This window comes from Apostichopus japonicus, chromosome 2, assembly GCF_037975245.1.
Source record: "Apostichopus japonicus isolate 1M-3 chromosome 2, ASM3797524v1, whole genome shotgun sequence".
Lineage (NCBI taxonomy): Eukaryota > Metazoa > Echinodermata > Holothuroidea > Aspidochirotida > Stichopodidae > Apostichopus > Apostichopus japonicus.
The window spans coordinates 2,641,261-2,664,508 of NC_092562.1; the positions used below are offsets into that span (position 1 = coordinate 2,641,261).

Sequence of the window (23,248 nt, forward strand, 5' to 3'; positions counted from 1 at the left end):
TGTGAGCTCAAAGGTCCATGGATAGGAGTGAGTTCAAAGGTCCATGGATAGGTGTGAGCTCAAAGGTCTATGGATAGGTGTGAGCTCAAAGGTCCATGGATAGGTGTGAGCTCAAAAGGTCCATGGATAGGTGTGAGCTCAAAGGTCCATGGGATAGGCGTGAGTTCAAAGATCCATGGGATAGGTGTGAGCTCAAAGGTCCATGGATAGGTGTGAGTTCATAAGGTCCATGGATAGGTGTGAGTTCAAAGGTCTATGGATAGGTGTAAGCTCAAAGGTCCATGGGATAGGTGTGAGTTCAAAGGTCCTTGGATAGGTGTGAGTTCAAAGGTCCTTAGATAAGTGTGAGCTCAAAAGGTCCATGGATAGATGTGAGTTCAAAGGTCTATGGATAGATGTGAGTTCAAAGATCCATGGATAGGTGTGAGTTCAAAGGTCCATGGAGAGGTGTGAGTTCGTAAGGTCCATGGATAGGTGTGAGTTCATAAGGTCCATGGATAGGTGTGAGTTCAAAGGTCCATGGATTGGTGTGAGTTCAAAGGTCCATGGATAGGTGTGAGTTCAAAGGTCCATGGATAGATGTGAGTTCAAAGGTCCATGGATAGATGTGAGTTCAAAGGTCTATGGATAGGTGTGAGTTCAAAGGTCCATGGATAGGTGTGAGCTCAAAGGTCCATGGGATAGGTGTGAGTTCAAAGGTCTATGGATAGGTGTGAGTTCAAAGGTCCATGGATAGGTGTGAGTTCAAAGGTCTATGAATAGGTGTGAGTTCAAAGGTCCATGGATATGTGTGAGTTCATAAGGTCCATCGATAGGTGTGATTTCAAAGGTCCTTTCCTAAGAATTTATAATATGTACAAAATGAAACCTAATCACAAAACCTATCAAAATAGGTTTTGTAACCTCTCAACTGGGTTTCCTTCTAACAATTTCGAGGAGTATTTGACCATTTGGACTGTTTAATAATCATAAATCTTAATAATATCGATACAAGTTTATGACAATTAGCATCCTTCCAGAGTATTCCAGCCCGTAAGGACAATTTCCTAATGCTAATACCTCTCTAAACTGTCCTCCAATATCATGCTTCAAAGCACTGGTATTGACAGTACAAACAGTTCCTGACCTTGATCTGATAGAAACATGATATTCATACTGCTCGTACTGACACTACGAGTGCTCTGATGTGGGACATGACACTAAGTATAGAAAGATTTGTCCCAAATGGTGTGAGTATTCATAAAGAAGAAAAACAAACTCACACACACAACAGGGTTGATTTTGTTTTATCTGTGATGTATGAGTATTCTGTGTATAAGCTGGACAAAAACTTGGACAGAATTGAACTCTATTTATGAGAAACATAATAACAGCTAAATTGGACATTGAGACCCCTCAAGTGGCAATTGTAGAGGAGAAAAGGAATGGTACTTGCAAGGGTAAATGACAAATAACTACAAACAAAGGCGGTTTTTTCTTTTCAGCAGTGTACGACCGACCATAAGGCCCTAATCTTCACAGCTTCAGGACTTAAGCTCATCTGAGATAAAAACAATAAGGTTGATAAAGTAGACCAAGGCACAAGTTACAAGTGGTTTTTTGGATTGGAAGAGGTGATGAGATTCTGAAACAAGCACATTATCTGTGTCAAAATCATAGATTAACATATCGGGTTTTCATAAAGACTTCTCTAACGAAAGAGAATTCCTGTGACTTACATATCTCACTGTAAAATATCGTATCACGCAGCAATCCAAGACGTCCTCTGAGCTTGTTTCTACGAGGACAGATCCAAAAGTAGCTTCTCCCTCAGTGACATCTGGCCAATATTTGAAACATTTATTCTAGAACAGCAACAGGAAATCAAATAAAACTAACTAGAGAGTGAAATCACTAGAAATCACTAGAGAGTACATTGTTCATAATTGCTTCAACAAAAAATATGTTCTTGTCTGCTAGTTGTATCATAACTTCTTTCATCACTCGGATATATTACCCATCGATGCAAAAACAGATATCCAATCTCTACCAGAAGAGTTAGGACAAACTAGGCTAGCCTAACATAGTGTCATGACAGATGTGTCTCAGCCTAGGCTACTCAGTTGATAAAGTCTTTGTTATTGTGCATATGCTTGATGAAAGCTAAACAACAGATGTTCTTTGGATGACATTGACCACTTCACAGAACTTTTCTGTAACAGAGCACAAGTTGTCCCTGACCTGAAGTGAAAAAGACTATTAACGCAAGAACATTACGGAGAAAGGGGTTGTGTAATACTACAAGTGTGACACAAGTTCATCAAATATTTACTATGATATGTTGACTTTCAGCAAGGCAGTAAATGCATTTAGATGTACATTTCGATCTAATAAAACAATTAAAACATATTCCCCCCCCCTCTGCCCACCTCCCCCTTCTGTGAGAAAAAAAACCTCTAAGCTCACCTTCCCTTCTTCTATCAGATTGGTTGCCATGACGATTTTGCCTACATCTTCTTGCCAGATCATCCTCCAGAAATCATTAACAGAAGCAGTGTTGGGGCCTTAGTTGGATAAAAAGAGGGGGGAAAATTCATAGGAGTGTTATTCTTATGAATCATGTAAAAATTAAGGCAAAATTATAATTAGTTGCTAACCATAACAGTGATGTATCATGACAATATTGTTAACAGTTATATTTGGTTAGAGCAGTATGATCCATTGGATGTACCGTTAATCTTGCCATATACGACCAAATAAATTATACCACTTACCCTGTGAGGCGATGTACAGCTGATTTCCGTTGTCACCCTGGAAATAAATTTAAAGAAAAAAGACGAGAATGCTTTTGTTTGAAAAGTCTGTTTCATTCATTGGGAAACATAGATGGGTCGAGAACATTTCACAGTAGAGAAGGGCATTCACCATGCAAAAATCTATGAACTTTAATATACTGTCATTTTCCTTGACCTTACTTCTAAGATGAAGATTCCAACCTTCAGAAAGAGTCTGTTATCTTTGAAACCAAAAACTAAACCCAACTGGGGAACAAAATTCACCACATGACTGGGAGAGAATTTACTGTCACTTTCCATAACAAACATTGTTTACCTATCATTTTTTCCCCCTTTCTTTCTGTTTTCCAAACATAAGACCTAACATAAAAAAGTTGGTGACATATGTGTGGGAAACATACTTTGGGAAACATGGGCATAAACCATGGCGCTGGTCATTTAAATCTACCCCAGAATAAATGAACGAATTTATCATAAAACGTTGACCGGAGGAGAAACCAAGATTATTCCAAACTGCAACATCTTCAGGAATACCCCCAAGAAATATCTTTTATCAGAGGGTTCAAAATTGGTCCCCTCTCAATGATGATTAAATATTTTGGGGGGATAATACACCCATAATGTCAAAGGTCAAAGCGTGGGAAGACGCACAAGTTCCGAGGGGCTTTGTATCAGACAATTATGTAACATGGGGGAGAGGGAAAACAAAAGCAACACAACTGTTGTCATTCAGGGCAAGCTTTGAATGGTCATTGGGTCACCGGAGACAATCACATTTTCTGTTCGGACGACCGATATCATCTTTAGAGGTGGACGACTAGTTGTTGACATCCAATTCAGACTACAGACCTCCCCCCCCCCAAATAGGTCAAATGATAAATTAGTATCGTCCTCCTATCACTCTAAAGAGTTACTAAAATGAAAAAAATATTAGCCTATGATCTAAGGTCGTCATCACATATCTCTTCAATTACCTTGATATAGGATGCATTGATGTAGCCATCCTCTTCTGTGTTATCTTCATCCTTCAACACTACGCGATTATGATCATCTGTAGTGGGCGTAAAGAAACAGGTTACTAATGTCGCACAACACTTTGAGCAGAAACACAAATTATCTGTTCACTGCTTCTTTCACCACTTTTATTTTCCTTATTAGTTTTTTTTTACTCCTCCGAAAACAAAGAGTTGTATTCGGAATAAAAATGCCAGGTTTAAAAAGTTGACAGTAACTCAAGTGTTGTGGCTATTCTTGGAAGTTTGTTAATTGTTTTGTTTTTTTTATATAGCCTCCTATTGTATTTTAATAACCTCTTATTGATATTTTAGGATTATTTTTATTAGATTATTATTTGTTTTCACTGTATTTATTTCCTTTTTATTGTCTTTTGTTTTTGTGAAGCGCTTTGATACTTTTTTGTGATTTAGTGCTTATAAATGACGTATTTATTTAAGTGAATTACAGGGCTGTGATCTTTTGCAATGAGCAGGGCTGCCTTAATATGTGGGTATGAATGGCCTATGTATGCAGCTGTATAAACCATGGCCGTTTCTGCTTTATGCCGTTTTATGCCGTTTGTTTTATGCTTTTATGTTTTATGCCGTTTCTACCCGCAGAATGCTACGCGGGTATTGTGGGTACGAATGACCTATGTATGCAGCTGTATAAATCATGGCCCATGTTTTATGCCATTTCTACCCGCAGAATGCTACACGGATATTGTGGGTACGAATGACCTTTGTATGGAGCTGTATAAATCATGGCCCATGTTTATACGGTTTCTACCCGCAGAAGGCCCACACAGGTACTGTGGGTGTGAATGACCTATGTATGCAGCTGGTATAAATCATGGCCCATGTTTTATGCCGTTTCTACCCGCATAAGGCCCACACAGGTACTGTGGGTGTGAATGCCCTTTGTATGCAGCTGTATAAATCATGGCCCATGTTTTATGCCGTTTCTACCCGCAGAAAGCCCACACAGGTACTGTGGGTGTGAATGCCCTTTGTATGCAGCTGTATAAATCATGGCCCATGTTTATACGGTTTGTACCGGCAGAAGGCCGCCTGTCATTAGGTAATCCCATATGGTAAATGCGATGCAAAATGGGCGAATTGCTACACAATATCAAAGAACCTTAGTATTTTTACATGTAGGGGCATGCATAATTAAAAACCAACAAAACCTGCAACAAAAAAATTTAAACACTAAATTATTTAACCATTTCAAATTATTCAGGGCCTTTTTCTTTCTTATATTGCAAATAGTTCCGGGAGGCATTTGGAATGCTCCAGTGACAGTACATGAGATTCGAAGAGACGATGTCCTCTCTAGCGGACCCCCTTAATCAGGGGCCCGTAGATGGAATGTTTGGGCCCGTACCCGGATGTAAGGAATGTTGGTCATCTAGCTGAACAGGATGTGAAGGATGGCTCGAACAGGAGTCCATCGATGGTTACTATAATGCAAAGCGTTATGCTAATTTCCTTGTATAGATTACATGTAACCAATGCACAATATGGCTTTTTAAGAGGTATTTCACAGCTGACATGTTTCGCTGGCATAATTAAACATCACCCCTTATAATATAGTTCTGTCAGGTAGAAACAATTTTCTGTTTCCATTATTACTTACAAAATATGAAATTCATACAAAAGTGCACAAAAAAGACAAAAAAGAGCAAAAAGAAATAATATTGAGAGCTTTTGGGACTTACATGGTAAGATATTACGGTATCTGTTCCTTGGTTTGTGGTCCTCTTTCGTTGCTACCTCGCAGGGCCTTGTCAAGTCTTCTGGTAAAGCCTGAACAAAAAAAACAATTATTCCATAGAAACAGATTTTTTTTTTCCAATTTTACCAATCGCTTCATTAAAATTGTTTTTAACTCCGTCAGGGTATGCAAGGGTCCAGGCAGTTGCGGTTGCTGGAAACTATAAGCCCGATGCAACAGCCCGAAGGAAAGTGAGCAAACTCTGGAAGAAGGGATTAGCTTTTGATTGAGGATAAGTACAGACCTATCACTGTGGGGAGGATTGGGAAGGATATCGGAGGACGTGGGAGAGAAAGGGTGGCAGCTGGGGCCATGGGGGAGGATAAGGGAGGATTAGGGAGGATGGGGAGATATACAGATCTGCCTCCCAAGCAATAAATATGAAATATCCTGATGGTGTTCGCAACCATTTAGCATTATACAAAGTTAGTGACATATAGGTTGGTTCTCGTCAAGCTTTCAAACCGTCAAAAAAACCTGTTAAACCGTCAAGCTGTCAAACTGTACCAGACAAGCAAACAAGAACAAATTACCTCCCACTGCTTTATCAAGTAGCCGCTGTCAAGACTCGACCAGAAATATTCTACAAAGTCGCCGACTGGTACAGGACGCAAGACTTCCATTTGAACGGATGGTTTGACGGTTGCAACCGGCTTGTCCGTGACAGGTTCATCCAGACTTCCCTCCTCACTTGGTATAAGTATCTCACTACCACCTGAAAAGGGATAAATATTTCTTTTTCTGCTTATCTGAGTTTTTTTTCTTTTTCTTAGATAACATGAATAATCGGTAAAAACGGTAAATATGGTCATTCCAAAATTCAATTGCCAATGAATAAATACAAATGCTATTCCTGCCATATTTGGCAACTTAATGTTTTGTCAACTTTATACAGGGATGAGACTGAGCTGGGGAAAAAAAATCTGAAATTTATCGATTGCCGTCCTGGGGGAGGGGTTTAAGGGGAGGGGTGCCCCTCTCCCCTTTAGAAATTTTTTGTCAGGTAAGGAGGGCTTAGATGCAAAATGGTGGACTCTAGATGGAATCTATCACATCACGTAACTCGCCAAAAAAGTGTGGAATTTCTGCTTGTATAATTTATCCATTAGCTTTATTGAACCAAAAAAAGGCTTTTTTGCTTGCTTTGTGCTACTTGATTCCACCACTGGTCAAATTCGGTGTTCCTTCCCTTCACAGTCCAGCATGTTCCGCAAAAAAAAAAAAAAAATTAAATCAAAAAAATAATAACAAATATTAAAAAACGCGAATTACGAGAAAAAACGCGAAAATGAGAAGAAAAAAAATCGGAAATCCGCGTTTCCGCGGAAGAGTCTCATGCCTGTTTATATAATTATGAAAAAAGGACCGGCTATAAAAGGACTAACTTAAAGGGACGTCAACCAAAATGAAAGGTAGTAACCAGATGAAGAAACCATTACCTCTGAAAGCTGAAAGAATCAAAGTAAGTGTTCAACCTCATATTACTGACAGTATAGCCACAAAAATTCTTTCACAGATTGCTTTCATGTATTATTACATTCATTCGTCACATTGGAAACTGATCACGATCCGAAAGGAGATTTTGAAACAAGCTTTACGTTTATTCTCTTTCCATTCCACTCTTCTGGAGGAGGGATTAGCCACTTAGGCATGACCACAGAATTGTCATCGAAGGTTCCCCCTGATTCCTTGTATCGAGACCATTATTCTGACAGAACTTACCGTCACGACAAATAATTTAAAAAACATCAACTAGTGTCCTAGCTGAATAGCTGCTTAGTATTTTTACATATAGTTGCTGAGTAATTCTTCATACTTGCAAAAACCAGATATGAACACTTTGCTTACTTACATCAGGACAAAGGTATGTAAATAGAGAATTAATCTGCATGCATGCTGTAAGGGTGCTTAACAAAGTTGATTGTACCCACCTTTGTGTTTCGGGTTGGGGAACGGGACAGGAAAGAGGAAGATCAAAAGTTATGCTTTGTTTACCTTCATACTAAAATCCCCCACCTTCTTTTTTGCATTTCGTAGAAAGAAAAACAATGTACACTGCATCTGCACTACATCTGCAATACATCTGCACTCATCTCTGCTACATCTGTACTACATCTACTCTACATCTGCACTACATCTACACTACATCTACACTACATCTACACTACATCTACACTACATCTAGACTACATCTACACTACATCTGTACTACATCTACACTGCATCTGTACTACATCTAGTCTACATCTACACTACATCTGCACTTCATCTACACTACATCTACACACTACATCTAGTCTACATCTACACTACATCTGTACTACATCTACACTACATCTACACACTACATCTAGTCTACATCTACACTACATCTGTACTACATCTGTACTACATCTACACTACATCTGTACTACATCTAGACTACATCTACACTACATCTGTACTACATCTACACTGCATCTGTACTACATCTAGTCTACATCTACACTACATCTGCACTTCATGTACACTGCATCTGTACTACATCTGCACTACATCTGTACTACATCTAGCCTACATCTACACTACATCTGCACTTCATCTACACTACATCTGTACTACATCTAGACTACATCTACACTACATCTGCACTTCATCTACACTGCATCTGTACTACATCTACGCTACATCTGTACTACATCTAGCCTACATCTACACTACATCTGCACTTCATCTACACTACATCTGTACTACATCTAGACTGCATCTACACTACATCTGCACTTCATCTACACTGCATCTGTACTACATCTACGCTACATCTGTACTACATCTAGCCTACATCTACACTACATCTGCACTTCATCTACACTACATCTGTACTACATCTAGACTACATCTACACTACATCTGCACTTCATCTACACTGCATCTGTACTACATCTACACTACATCTGTACTACATCTAGCCTACATCTACACTACATCTGCACTTCATCTACACTACATCTGTACTACATCTAGACTACATCTACACTACATCTGCACTTCATCTACACTGCATCTGTACTACATCTACACTGCATCTGTACTACATCTACACTACATCTGTACTACATCTAGACTACATCTACACTGCATCTGCACTTCATCTACACTACATCTGTACTACATCTAGACTACATCTACACTACATCTGTACTACATCTGTACTACATCTAGCCTACATCTGTACTACATCTACACTACATCTGTACTACATCTAGACTACATCTACACTACATCTGCACTTCATCTACACTACATCTGTACTACATCTAGTCTACATCTACACTGCATCTGCACTTCATCTAGACTACATCTACACTACATCTACACTACATTTGCACTACATCTAGACTACATCTACACTACATCTGTACTACATCTACACTACATCTGTACTACATCTAGACTACATCTACACTACATCTGCACTTCATCTACACTACATCTGTACTACATCTAGTCTACATCTACACTGCATCTGCACTTCATCTAGACTACATCTACACTACATCTACACTACATTTGTACTACATCTACTCTACATCTACACTACATCTATACTACTTCTACACTACATCTGCACTACATCTACACTACATCTGTACTACATCTACACTACATCTCTGCTACATCTGTACTACATCTGCAAAGGTACAATAGATCTACACTACATCTGCACTGCATCTACACTATATCTGCACTACATCTAGACTTCATTGCAAACGTAAACTACATCCACACTTCATCTGTAAAGATGTGCCGTTACGTTGTATCTACTTCAATACCGACGGCAACGAGGATAATGTTGTTTGAGGGATAAAAAGTTGAATACCTTGGAAGGCACTACTCTGTATACCCCTGTCATCGAGGGTCACCCCACCCTCTGCCTTGTAGCTGGATATTTCAAACTGCTTCTGTCTCTGTTGTCGAGACCTAGCAGATGGAGAAAAAAAGTGCAAACAGTTTTTGAGGAGAGAAATGATATAAAAAAGTGTAAGAAAGGCAATCATATCTAATATCTATCAAATTGCTACAGCAACTTGTCCCCCTCCTCACACCCACCCTGTCCCCCCCCCCTCTTAGAGTAAGGTTAGCTTAACAATCCCTTTGCTCATAAACTGGATGGGGAAAAAAAAACCAGTACTTTGACTCATTATGTATGTTGTTATGACCTTTGCCCTAGTCCTTTCAGTGATCACAATCAGATAAAAGTCTATTATTTTTACTTATTTCCAATTCCCCCCCAAAACCAACCCACGTTCTGTGATAATTGTAAACTAAATAAGGGGAACCGGTTGACCATGAATTTTACAACTCGAACATGTCAACAACAAAAGCTCCCAGTCATGTCCTTAAATTAATCCACGAATACAAACGAAGATAAACTGCAAATATGTGGCTGTTTGTTTCCTTGTTTTATTTCCTAGCCCCTTCCCTTAATCCTCTCTTTGTCCCTCCACTGTTTATCTCCTACCTCTCCTCTTCCCCTGTTGCTTTCTTCACTCCATCCCTTGTCTCCTAATCACCTTACATCTATCTCTTTGTGTTCACCATGCTCATTAACTTGTCTGTATTCTGTGGGTGTTTTTGTCCCTTCTGTTATTGTTACTTGTCATTTCGCCTCTGAAGAAGATCCTGATAGGATCAAAACGTCAGGCCAACTTACTTTTACACATTCTATTACACAGGCTCTCTAGTGGATAAGCAGTTTGCTAACAGTTTTATTTTATTTTGTTTTTTTTCCGTCTCATCCTGATCTTTGGAGCCACAACTTTTACACGTAATCACAGTAATCACGCGTAACCATTAAACGGAGATTACCTCCTATTCCTCCAGAAAATAACCAACAGAATACCGCTGAAGATGACCAGAACCACACAGAGAACGGAGAATACGATGGCGCCGACATTAGTTGATGTCGCTGGTGCAGGAGTGTTATTCCCAAATACAGTCGTATCAGCAGTGGAAGTCTCATCTGTAAAAATAAAGGAAGGAAAGTGAAAACAAAATTAGGTTTAAATGTTTCCCTTTGATGTAGAGACAACCAATGCTTAAAGGTGGGCTTATTTTCCTGAATCACGTTTTTCCACAAACAGACGCTGTTTTGGGGATTTTCTATTCCTATATATATATCCAAAAATATTGTTCACACTTTTGATCTCTGTGAACCCACTGTACTCTGCTCCGTATGAAAGCATCCCATTTTTATCTTTGACAATCGGTGAACTGTAGTTTGTTTGATTAAATCATAAGTATTTTCGTAAAACAACAGGATGATTGTTGTCGATTTTGCAAACCATATTGGTGTCAATCTTTGCAATAAACTTTTCAGTTTTTACGACGCCACACCAGATATAGAGACAAAATACACTTTGTTTGTCATATATTGTGTTCCTTGAACTTCCCTGAAAGAGGACCTGTGGCTGATTCCAATTAACAACAAACAGTACACTTTACCAGGTCGGGGTGTTGTTCCTATGGTAACCGTGGTGACCGTGATCGGAGAACTCCTTTCTCCTTCTCCTCCTTCCCCTTCCCTGCTGACTGTCACCGCAATCGAGTACGTGGACCCGCCCATCAGATCTGTCACGTTCTGCATGTGTTCCGTCACATGCTCCGAGTGTGGTACCGTCACTTCCAGAGCCCATTCACCGTTGCCTGGAGTGGTATGAAAGGACAAAGACCGTTTCAGTAGAAAGGTCAGCGGAGAGGGAACAACATCCCCTGAGAACATTTTGGATTTTGCAACGCTATGAGTTGTCCACTGAGGGTTTTGTATCGGTGGCAGGCCGTTCAACTGCCAAGACAACTGTTTAATATCATTTGTGACAAACAAAAGCTGTACCCTTGAAAGTAAACAGCAGACAATTACACAGAAGTGACTTGATCTCCCCCTTCTTGTACTACCCTCTCCCCCTCCCTAACCACTCACCCACCACTCCATTCATTTTCCCCATCCTAAATGAAATCTTTAAGAAAAAAGTTTATCTCACCTTTTTGCAGGTAGAGGTTGTAAGATACTATCGGACCCTCTCCTAAGTCCCCATTGGATGAGTTCCATGCGGGCCACATGACAGCTATCCAGGTATCTCCTGAGCCTATGAGTGTCGGAGGCAGACCCAGGACTGGTAAGGCTGCCAATTGGGAAAAAAACAAAACTTTTAGATGGAACGTCTACTAAGTGTCTTAACTGAAGAAATGCATGGCAGTTAGGATGCTTACTATACATTTATTATACATTAAATGGGTCTTATTTATATGGAGGACTTATATTTTATGCCTACATTAAATGGGTCTTATGTACATGGGGGGGGGGGGACTTATATATTGTACATTAAATGGGTGTTATGTATATGGGGACTTATATTCTATACAATAAATGGGACGGACCATGGATCACTTTTTTTGCTACTTTTCCACAGTAAATGAAAGAATGAGAGAGTAAATCAAGGAAAAATCAACCTGAAGTTTTTGTAATCATTTATCATTGAGCATTTGAAGTTGTGATGTATAGGCTTCATAGCCTAACACATTATTAATTGCCATGGTAAAATAGGCCAACTGTATACTACAGTACCTTGACCCAGCTGTTATTTGTCACTTCATTTGTTAGAATGATTCGGTATACTGATACATGTAGACTAATATGCATCCACAGAGATGCAGAATTGATGGATATACCAAGAGATGTAGGATGACAGAGGATACTATTTAAGGTAAGAAAGAATAGTTGGGCATACTAAGACACGGTTCGGGAATACTGCGAGTTGAAGAAAGGTTACCTTTACTACAAAAAAAATGATGATTATAAATATGGTATTTGCTGAGATGCATTTCAATGAACATGGACATTGTCAAGAATGATATAACAAGCAGATCACTGTTAGGTTACCAATATGTAAAACATACAGAAGATATGCCGATAGAACAACATGTAATTATGCAGGAATGAGCCTGGGGTAAAGAAACTCATGGAACTAAGCAAATATTGCAGTATAGGCTCCAATTTGTGTATGCTACAGTGTGTTAGGATAATAGTTCTTGTCCCCGAGGTATAAAAGAAATCACGGATTTTCCGCGAATTCGCGGAAAAAGCTCATGCTTGATTATTAAACTCACCGTAGAAATGTAAAGTGACTTCAGCGACAGCCATTCCATCACTTGTCTCATGTACACAGAACAGCTGATCTTGGGGATATAAACCACTGACCATGTAGTCTTGCTTACCATAGCCAAAGTGAGTACCATGAAAGCTGTAAAATTGATCCGTACTTATGTAAATCGTGAAACTAGACGCGTTATTTGGGGATCCCTGCCTCAGAAAGGCGGCGTGCCTCACGTCTGCTGGATCAATGCTTGGATTGATGATTGCACAACTCACTTGGAAAGGCTGACCTGGGTTTGCCCGGGAAGATGTCTGTTCAATGATGCCTATTTTTGCCGGAAAAGATGGATCAAGTCAGTTGTTAATCATGAAGATAAGGAAAACAATTGTCAGTATGTAACCTATTTGTACCCTTTAACTAACAATATTTGACAGAGTTTTAAATTAAAAAACAAGAGATAAAGAAAATGTTTAGCTAAAACCATCAAAGAACTGAGTGACCACGAGACAGTATTACTTTAATGACCAAACTATCCTAGGGTAGATATCTAGTAGTATTTCCTGGTTTCCTCTTGATAAGTAAATTTCCACAATGACACTCACACACATAGTAGTAGTAGTTAACTTCATGCATTTTGGATCAAAAGCCCTTTGGTTCCTTCTTCTACTTGATCCACACATTAGGATTGATTCATGTCTTAATACATATTCCTAAGGTTCACAAATATACACATTTGCATTTTGTGACCTTTGACCTTGCAGTACATTTCTGTAGTAACTTTCACATTTTGGATCAACATTCTCGTAATTGCTTCCTGTAGTGGCCTTTGCATTTGGGATCAACATTCTCTTAGTTTCTTCTCCTTTGTGAACAGCAATTAGGATCCAACCACACCTTCACATATGTTCTAAGCATAAAGTTGTTCCCATTTGGACCAACACCTGATTATTTGTTTAGGTTCCTCACACATGTGACCCACTATAGATCCACACCCACCCCATGCCTAACTACATAATTCTTGTACATAATACGTATCACATTTGGGATCACCAACCTTGTAGTGGGACCACTCTATCCTTTAACACTTAATCATCTACTAATTGAACATTAAAAACTCCATTTCAGATCTAAAACCTGTCAGTATCCTCTAGTCTCCTCAGTTTAATACAACACTTACCCCATCTATGCCTAGTCACTTGCACATTCACATAGAAAAGCATCACATTTTATGGTAACAAAATTATTTTCCCAATCTCTTAAACTGTTATATATATCTTAACCTGTATTTTCAGTGTTCTTTATTGTCACTAAAAATAAAGAATTTTTTTTTTTTTACTTTTTATAAATTTTTTGTAAAATTTATACTGGAATATAGATGAATGAATTCTCGGATCACATGTCTCAAGGTTTTTCTTTATTCTTACCTGATTGACAATTAGGTCCCACCCATTGGGAGGCACACATTCCCGAAACACACATCCCATCATTTCCAGAATGATGCCCAGCTGAATCTGTGATACAGTCTGCTTCCCCATCGCTACAATGGCACGTTCTTGTACACTGGCTGCTGCATCCAACGACTATTAAAATTAAGGACAGATTTATGAAAGACACCTCAGTATGTAAAACGTTTTTACATGTGCATTTTGGTTTGTAGGTAGCGCAAAAAGTAAAAATCTGGACATTTTTTGTAATCTTCTACAATCAAAAATGATATCTCCAGGAAAATCCAGATCTTTAGTTAGTTTCGACAAACTCGTGTGAGAAATACAGTGGAAATGCTTTAATACAGTAGAAAATGGAATTACACAGACGTCTAGCCACTCCAAGTTGAGGCCAGAACGACATTAACGGTCCATCAGCTGTTCTAATATTACAATACCTGTCTTTGCTGTTAAAATTAAATCTGGTACCTTTGTAGGCATCCTTCATGATAAACCGAGTTTAGAGACTGGTGTATTAAAAACAAAAAATAAGTTCTTGTGAAAGTTGACATAAAAGGTTGGCTTACATTGTTGACAATTTGCCAAGTTTACTCCGGTCGAGGAGATGAAACCTGGGGCGCATTTCCCCTCGGGACATTGACCTGTATCTCTCTCGCAACTGTGGTCATTCTCGCAGTGGCATTTATCCGTACAAGCTTCACCAAAATATCCCGCAGGACAGTGGTCTGGAACTAGAGGTGGGTGGGTGTTAAAGATAATCGAATTGAAGCAACTTGAACAGTATGAGCAGCGCCACAGAGAGCCAGTTTCAACCCTAGCGACACATCAGTCACTGCCATAACCTATTAATTTAGGTTCTTTCATTTTCCTTAAGTATATAACGATACAATGAGAAAACATATTTTCTCTTTGTCCCGGCTTTCCCAGGCCCTCCTAATTGACCCCCAGGTCATAGGGGTCGTAGCCCCTCTTCCATCTCTCCTCAGGCCTGGGTACGAGAATGAGTATGGACTAAGAGAACTATCAACTTCGAGTGGCCATCGTGCTTTAATACACTAGCAAACCATAACTCGACCCAGCAGTGTTCTTTTCTTACATGTTTATATGTATACCTGTACATGAATAATAATGTTTGATTTATATAGCCCTTTATCCCAAGTTTTCAAAGCGCTTTACAGACGTTATATCACCCCTGGTCAATGATAACCTGTCCCAGAGACAATCCTGCAGTTATATACTTCACACTAATAAATGCAGTTTTATACTTCGCCCAATGATAAGTTATCCCACAGGTACCCATTTAATCCCTGGGTGGAGAGAGGCAATTGAGATAAAGCATCTTGCCCAAGGACACAACGTAGTGAGCAAGGCAGGAATCGAAACCAGCAATCCTTGGATCACGAGTGCGATGCCTAAGCCAATTGGCCACCACGCTCTCACAAATGAATTCATTTCCTACATATGTTTACATATAAATTTATCATTTGTTTCTTCTCTTGAATTTCATTTTGCTTTTCTTTTTTTTTCTTTCCTGAGCTTTAGTTCAATTATTTTATAAATAAACTTTACTTTTAAGCAATGTCACATTCATATACAAGGACTGAACCTTAAATTGAGGAAATTTTCTGCAGAAAAAAAAAAATTCTTCCAAAAGAACTCACTTTGACAGTTTTGACCGGACCACCCGCTGGCACATCCAGCGTGTGCATGCATACATTCTCCAGAATGAGGTAAGCAATCACCAGCAGCACAGTGACAGGTCTGAGTGCATCCCGCTCCAAACATACCGCTATGACAAACTGAATGAAAGGAAATTAATCAAGAAAAAAAAAACATTTGAAGATTCGTTTACTAATTGTTAATGAGTACATCGGTATTTCCTAAATTTACATCTATATAGCTGCTCTATGTGCCACAACGGGCCATCTTTCACCAGGGTGGGATGTGGTTGATGTGGGCAACCTGCAAGAGTCTCACAATTGGAAAAAGTCATCCCCACTGGCATGAGTCAAAAACTACACCAACTATCGATCCAATTTTCACGTTTTGTTAACTGTTGAAGCCGTGACGGTTGTCTTTCACATGTTTGCATAAACTATTGCATTTAAGAGTCACATAACAAAATGTTAGCATTATGTCAACGTCTATGTTGGACTAAAAACAAAAATCGACAGATTTTTATCCTGAGCCTATCACATGATGACAGTAGACATGACTAGGCCTAACCATAGTTGCATCATAAGATTCTATACAAAATCGATGAGACTGATTACAAGCTGAATGTATTAGTTAATTTGTTAAGAGGAAGACTTAGCAAGGGGGAGTATGTGGAACATGAAGGCATACTCTGGACACAGAGGTCCTAACATACTACAGAATAGCTAATTGATTGATGATTGAAGTATCCGGTTGCAGGGAATAGTAATAACAATATGGCAAGATGATTTTAAATATTAAAAAAAACTTTTTTTTAAACTTACCATCCATACATGAGGTGCCAGTAAAACCAGCCACACAGGAGCAACCGTACGGATCGGGCATACAAATATGGCTTCCTGCACAGAGCTGAAGAGGCTGACCAACTCCACACTGAAACTCACAGTCCCAACCAAAGTAGTCTACTGCACATACTGGGAAAGGAAAATAAATACTACATGTATATATATAGATATAATAATATATATATATATATATATATACATATATATATATATAGATATATATAGTGAAAAGTAGGCCACATGTTCTCCAAAGAAAACAAAAGAAAAAACCAAGTACAATAACAAGGACCTAGTAAGTTGACTTGACGCGTCCGAAATAAGATATTTTATTCGAAATTGTTGGTTGGTTCTTCCTCAGCACCTTCCTCAGCAAAACCGAAAGTGTAAGACAATGGTATTGGATTTGTCTTTTAATTGGTCTTGTATTTTTCATATATGTGTTTGTGTGTGTGTATAGATGTGTATAGATGTATATATATACATATATATATATGTATATATGTATATATGTATATATATATATATATATATATATATATATATAAATACATATAAATACATATATAAATATCTCCTTCGAGATCTAGAATTAGGAATCACAAATGATTTCGAGTTGGTTAGCATCATGTTTGATCTCTAGAGTAAGGCAAAATATGCCACCAAAACAGAACTAGTATTGTTCGATACAGGTGGCAAACACCTACAGTGGAATTACGACCTTCCTTACCGGTTTCGAACCTCTGGACATACAATCAGCGTCAATAGCCTAGTGGTTAGGGTGTCCGCGTACAGAGCAGGAGGCCCGGGTTCGAATCCCGGTGGAGGCTGGAAGTTTTGCACTGTTCTTGATTTTCTAACTCATTACGATTTTCAATTATATATATATATAAATACATATATATATACATATATATACATATATATATGATACACTACAAATGATTTGGAAGGAAGAGGGAGCAGGCATTTGACCCAGAAGGGGGGGTTCAAGGGTGGTGTTAAATATTACTACCATACATATTATATTTCAAATGAAAAAAGGTCCAGATATGATCTATTTACATACTTGAATGTGTTGTCATGTTTAAACTTACTATTTAAACAGTTCCTTCCTGCAAAGCCTGGAGGGCAAACACATTCTCCAGTCTTATCGTCGCAGATGCCCCCGTTGTAGCACATATCGCAGATTCCATGGCAGGCCGGTGGGTTCCACTTTCCTGAAGGACATGCTGAGGGAGGAGAAGGAAGAAGGAAATAGAAATAGTCGCAATCCTGGAGCTGGTACAAAACAGATTTCTCCTTATCAACCACAGTATTTAGAATCATTCGTTTATCTTCGTTTAAAAGGAGAAACATTATTTGACAATTAAACCTGACCAGCTATTAAGATACATATCAAACGCTAGCCCAATTGCAAGATGTATGCTACAAGTAGGCTAGGCCGGTGTACTACTTACTGCTACTACTGTGGAATTACTGTAGGCCTACCCTGGGTTGTTGGCAATAATTGTTTGGCAAAAGTGATATGGTTCATTATGTTGCATACATGTATTTGTCACAACCCCCAGGTTTGGATGCATGAAACTGTACTTTAAAGAACATTATCTTTTAATCATTTCCTTGAAAATAGTGTCCAGAACAATGTGACATGTTTTGTAACGTTTGGTACACATGCAATTTTCTCGATTGGATCAAACATTTAATAACTGACTATTTCTAAAAGAATTGTACCAGTGGTAGAAACCACATGCACATTTTTGGAAACTGATGTGTATCCAACTATCACATGACTGGCTGAGACTGATATAAATGTACATGATACGTAATGCAAATTTACAGCTTTTAACTTTTGGAAAGGGGGGGAGGTTCTTTACTGAGTTGCAACACAGGTGCAAAAAGCTGTTAAAACACAACATCAATGTACCTTGCACAGGTACTTAATTTCTTCAGACTCAAGCATACCCAAGTTTTGCCTTTGACACCAGGATTATTTTGGGGAAAACTTTTCTTCCCCCTCGGAAACTGCCACAACGTACCACAACTCGTAGCATTTTGAAAAACATTTGGGTTTTGTCAAAACTGAAGATTTAAGACAGAACTCAAGGCTTGACCCTCCCAATCCTCATTTTGAAACACTTGCCTTGCTTTTGAAACAACTGACTTTCTGTAAGATCCAACATAATGACCCCCCAAGAAAAAGGTGTAGTTTTCGTAGCACATCGGTATTAGCCTCTATCTCTTAATTGAGAGCCAGAAGAGATTAACAAACCCTTGTTTACCAATTTAAAAGAGCTGTTATAACGAATTGAAAATGCAGTCCAACAGTAGATATTGCAGCATAGCGTACCCACACCCAAGTCTAATTTTCTTAAATCACACCATTCTGCAGACTTCAGAGATTTTGAATATGTGGTTTCATTTGGCATGGACCATATGACCCTCTCGGTTATGTTTCTAACGAAACGTGAACACACGTTTCATCGCTACGTTTCGTTTACGCAGAGCTGGATCCGGACTAGCGGCACTCACCTCTCACGATGAGTCGGATGACTCCTAACCTCGCTTGAGATAATAACCCGTTCACATGGCAACCGTAGACATCGGCATCGCTCACGGAGGTACTGTGTAAGAGCAGGGACGTGCCAGATATTTTGACGGTACTGAAGTCGCTTAACTTTATCCATACGATCTCTGTCAATAAGACCGAAGTCAATTTTTCACAGATCAAGATAGCTCGTTCGCCGGCATTGACCATTACGGTCGGTCTGCCATCCTGAGCTTCAAACCGACCTGTAGATTAGGGAGAGGGTTTGTATGATTAGTACTGTCAAATTTAATAAAATGGTGGAAAATTGGAAATGAAAACATTTCCTTAAATTGGCGCTTTTTTCTTTTCTTTCTGTTGTAATGTGATAAAAATGTCTTGCAGCTGATCGTCTGTATCACACAGGGCCCTCGCCGGGGAAGCACTACGGAATGCGGTGAAGTGCTTGCCAAGATGTCATATCAACTGGAAAATTTTTGGAAAATCATTACCAATTTTTTGGCTACTACAGTTTTAAGTACTGTTTGTTGCATGGGTTGGTCACCCAACTACCCTCTTACTAAAGCTACCACTCTCCCAGGCAGCACCTAGCAAGTGAAGGTATGTACAGAATATGTAATATCATGCAACCATTCTCCCCCCCCCCCTCCCCCGTGCACAACATCTGGTCAGTTTCATGATCAGCACTGGATGTTACTACACATACAGTGTGGGTCTAATGTATGAGCATGTTTCCTTTTATTGTTAACTCACGATTACATTAAGTTTGAAATGTCATCAAAATGACTCAACGCTACGACATCCCAATGGCAAATTTCAGGATTTCTCAGAAGAGGGGGCCCCCGAAGCTAACTTCCAAAAGAGTGGTGCAAGGGGAAAGAAGTAAGTAAAATATCAGGAATGTCTAAGTGCGAAGCGGGCCAAATGTTGCCACTGTGTACCCATATTTTGGGTTTGAATTATTTTCGCAAGTAATTTGTTTTTTGGTTCTATACAAAGTAAAGAAAAGGGGCCCATCGGGCCCCACCCCACCTTCCCTCTTGTACTCCCCCTGATTCCCGGAGGAAAAGCAGTAAGAGGACCTACAAAAACGACAAATCTCAGGTCTGGCTATTTACTTACGGTCAGCTTGTAGCAATGTAATGGGTACGTCATGGTTTTGTCCATTTTTAAATATGCGACAAGTATAAGTGCCTTGGGCCTGCGAATTTGCAGGCAAAAAGATACTCTGGACTTGGTCAGAGATTGTGTGCTTGGCATGTCCGTGGGGAAGATCCAGGCTGTAGGTATGCACATCGGCTCCTTGCCTTACGTATCGTTTAATTTCGACCGTAGGGTTCTCTTCCCTCTCGCTGACTAAACAACTGAAACTGGTACCAGCGATCCCGGCCTCGTACGGACCGCTGGTCACAGCGATGACCCTGGGTATCTTCGTGGCTGTATTAAAGACAAACGGCCAGCAGGGTCTTAACAAAACACCAAATAAGCGGATTTCATGATGTTAGATTGAGTTCTTAATGGAGAGTATATATATCGATAAGAAAACAACCAAGATAATCAATAATTTAGTCCTCATTAACATTTTCGAATAACACAGATGTAACCACATCGTAGGAAGTTGTATATATAAAGATACAATGACAACACACATGTACAGCACTGTTTATGAAGGTGTACGTAGCATTACACCAATTGTTTCTTACATAATTAGTAGGCAATATCAGTAATGGGTTCAGAGTAAATTACCAAAGAACTTGATGATTTTTCAGGAATGAGGGATATTAAATCCTACCTGAGAATGGAATATAGATGATGCAGAACACTGGAATTCCTCTTAGCTTCAAGAAAATTACTATTACTGTGATCACTGACTATTTAATGTCAGATTTCTGTCCACCCCCACTTTTAATATTAGTTTGAAAATTACAGGTCAAAAGACACCCATTCCTCCTCTCCACCCCTCTTCTGTCACACACTGTTGGCTATATGTATATATAGTCGGCTTCAACGACCTCTGGGCCACACCCCTCCTTTTTAATAGAATGGTTTTATTCACGTTTTGATAAGATCTACCATTAATTGTAAATTACTCAGAAAAGTTGTTGATCGTTAGATCTGCAAATAGCAATTTCAGACAATTGCAATAATATTAGGACGGTGAAACAAATATGGAGAAGATTTCGGTACAAAACCAAAGTGTAGCTCAACTTGTAAGGGGGCACCGACCTATATCAGTGAAAGCATGCTCAGTATTTCCTACCTGGAAACAGCACAGTACACCTGAATCAGTTTCATATATACTACAGACTGCATAGAAAATTAAATATCCACACAATAAAAAAATGGGTACATACCTTCTACTGAATTACCCACAGATGATGATATGGTTACATACAGACACAATACGAATAAGCTCCTTGATAATTCCATGGTCATCCACCCACGTATAGGAATTGTTTGAAGCTTTTTGGTGAATAAGCAGCAAGGGCAGTAGAGCTGATCAGAGCTTCCAGAAACTTTGAAAAGGGGGCATTTCATCCCTTCAAACAGGTAAACTCATCATTCTTTATCACACTAAATTCTGGTCTATTTTGTTACTGAAAGAGATGAGAAACATAGGTTTCATTATAATAAGTGTACACAAGGGCTTGAGGTTTGTCAATTTAAATCATCTCCATTCTACAACTAATATATAGTGAAGTAAACATAACTTACTTAAACTTAGGTCATAAATTTGTATGACTCCAAAATTCATTTAGGGGGAGGGGGAGGGGGCTGGGGTTAGGGAAAACGTTTGATGCTGTTCTCCACCCTATATTGTACCGTAAAATTACAGTCTTGAGAACACAGTACTTACAAGGAGTGGAAACTTGTGGGGAGGGGGAGGGGTAGGGGAGATGGGTGAGGGAGATGGGTGGGAAGTACACCACCCCTTCTCAACATCACTGAAAATTCAAATGTACAGTAGTTATTAGTACAATTAAAAACAATTTCTGTGGTGAGGCACCCAGACACCAATCAGTGGGGAGTTTTCTTCAATGACCACAGAGCCATACCCCTTCTTTTAAAAAGAAACTTGAATCTGACCGTGTTTAAAGTAAGTCCCTGTACACTTTAATTTTCTTTCAATTTATGGCAACAACAACAACAACAAATACAAGGCTTTGACAGTGTCTGAGCCAGTTTTGGTGGCAAGTGCCACCACCCAGGGACAGGACCCAGTGGCGTCCGGTGACAATTACTGGACAAATATTACCACCAATTCACTGAAGACGAGTGTTGGTCGAAACAGCAATGTACCTAAATTAAGAGTGCAATCAGTAAACCGAACAGGGCCCCATGTACTTTATATTAGGGCCCCCTGAGATATCCAAATTGTCCCTTCTTTAATCTGCTGTCGGGCCCATCAAAAATAATATAAAGAGGGCCAGTCCAGTAACAAACATCAAATGGCTTCATTTTTAATGTTTATAGCACCAGCTTGGATTCATCAAATAGGCCCTTCAATCAAAACTGTTGGGCCCACTAAATTGGATAGATTAAATTGATAGTGATTATTCAGCAGGAATTAATTTTACTATGGGTTGTGTTTACATTATATATGTTACATGGTATTCACTGAACAAAATGGCAATCAATTTCTTACATGAAATACAATCGTTTGCTGCATGGTTTAAATTAACTGAAAATGAGATAATTTTATTAATTTTTCTAATGTAAGTGAATTGTCATGATTTAGAAGACTACAACTTGTGTGACATGTATTATTTATTCACGCTACACACTTCTTTTTCGTTAACCAGGAAACTTACATCCGGTCCTCAATTGAGGAAGCTTGGAGTATAATATCCAAGCCTCTGGAGGTGTCCAATACTCTATTTTTCAGGCACATTTCTATTGCTGCATCAGGGGCCCTCTAGCCCTTTGCAATGCCCCTGATATGAGCAATGATGTTTTATTTAATTTTTTTTTAAAGAATCAACTAGTAGGCTACCAATACCATTATTTAATCTTTGATATTCATTGTCTCAAATAAGTTTACAATTTCATTTGCATCCATTGGTGAAGTCAGTGCATG

The 23,248-nt window shown here is 39.0% G+C and overlaps 2 protein-coding genes across 3 annotated transcripts in view; one reads left to right on the top strand and one right to left on the bottom strand.

Moving 5' to 3' along the window:
• LOC139974036 (2-Hydroxyacid oxidase 1-like) overlaps window positions 1-23,248 on the top strand; it is a 137,462-nt gene that overhangs the window by 95,777 nt on the left and 18,437 nt on the right. The window lies entirely within an intron of this gene.
• LOC139973997 (uncharacterized) overlaps window positions 1-23,248 on the bottom strand; it is a 40,452-nt gene that overhangs the window by 16,565 nt on the left and 639 nt on the right. For both annotated transcript variants that reach the window (XR_011795363.1, XM_071980911.1), the window contains exons 2-20: window positions 21,525-21,767; window positions 20,293-20,607; window positions 19,155-19,415; window positions 17,720-17,854; window positions 16,605-16,754; window positions 15,786-15,923; window positions 14,691-14,855; window positions 14,104-14,259; window positions 12,693-13,004; window positions 11,567-11,707; window positions 11,031-11,231; window positions 10,395-10,548; window positions 9,406-9,506; window positions 6,080-6,261; window positions 5,491-5,578; window positions 3,749-3,825; window positions 2,754-2,790; window positions 2,446-2,543; window positions 1,719-1,844 (exon numbers count right to left, since the gene is read on the bottom strand). Coding sequence is in view for 1 of the 2 variants with exons in the window: in XM_071980911.1 (XP_071837012.1) it covers window positions 1,719-1,844; window positions 2,446-2,543; window positions 2,754-2,790; window positions 3,749-3,825; window positions 5,491-5,578; window positions 6,080-6,261; window positions 9,406-9,506; window positions 10,395-10,548; window positions 11,031-11,231; window positions 11,567-11,707; window positions 12,693-13,004; window positions 14,104-14,259; window positions 14,691-14,855; window positions 15,786-15,923; window positions 16,605-16,754; window positions 17,720-17,854; window positions 19,155-19,415; window positions 20,293-20,607; window positions 21,525-21,708 (3,021 nt within the window). In the remaining variant the exon portion in view is untranslated. The remainder of the gene's footprint in view (window positions 1-1,718; window positions 1,845-2,445; window positions 2,544-2,753; window positions 2,791-3,748; window positions 3,826-5,490; window positions 5,579-6,079; window positions 6,262-9,405; window positions 9,507-10,394; window positions 10,549-11,030; window positions 11,232-11,566; window positions 11,708-12,692; window positions 13,005-14,103; window positions 14,260-14,690; window positions 14,856-15,785; window positions 15,924-16,604; window positions 16,755-17,719; window positions 17,855-19,154; window positions 19,416-20,292; window positions 20,608-21,524; window positions 21,768-23,248) is intronic.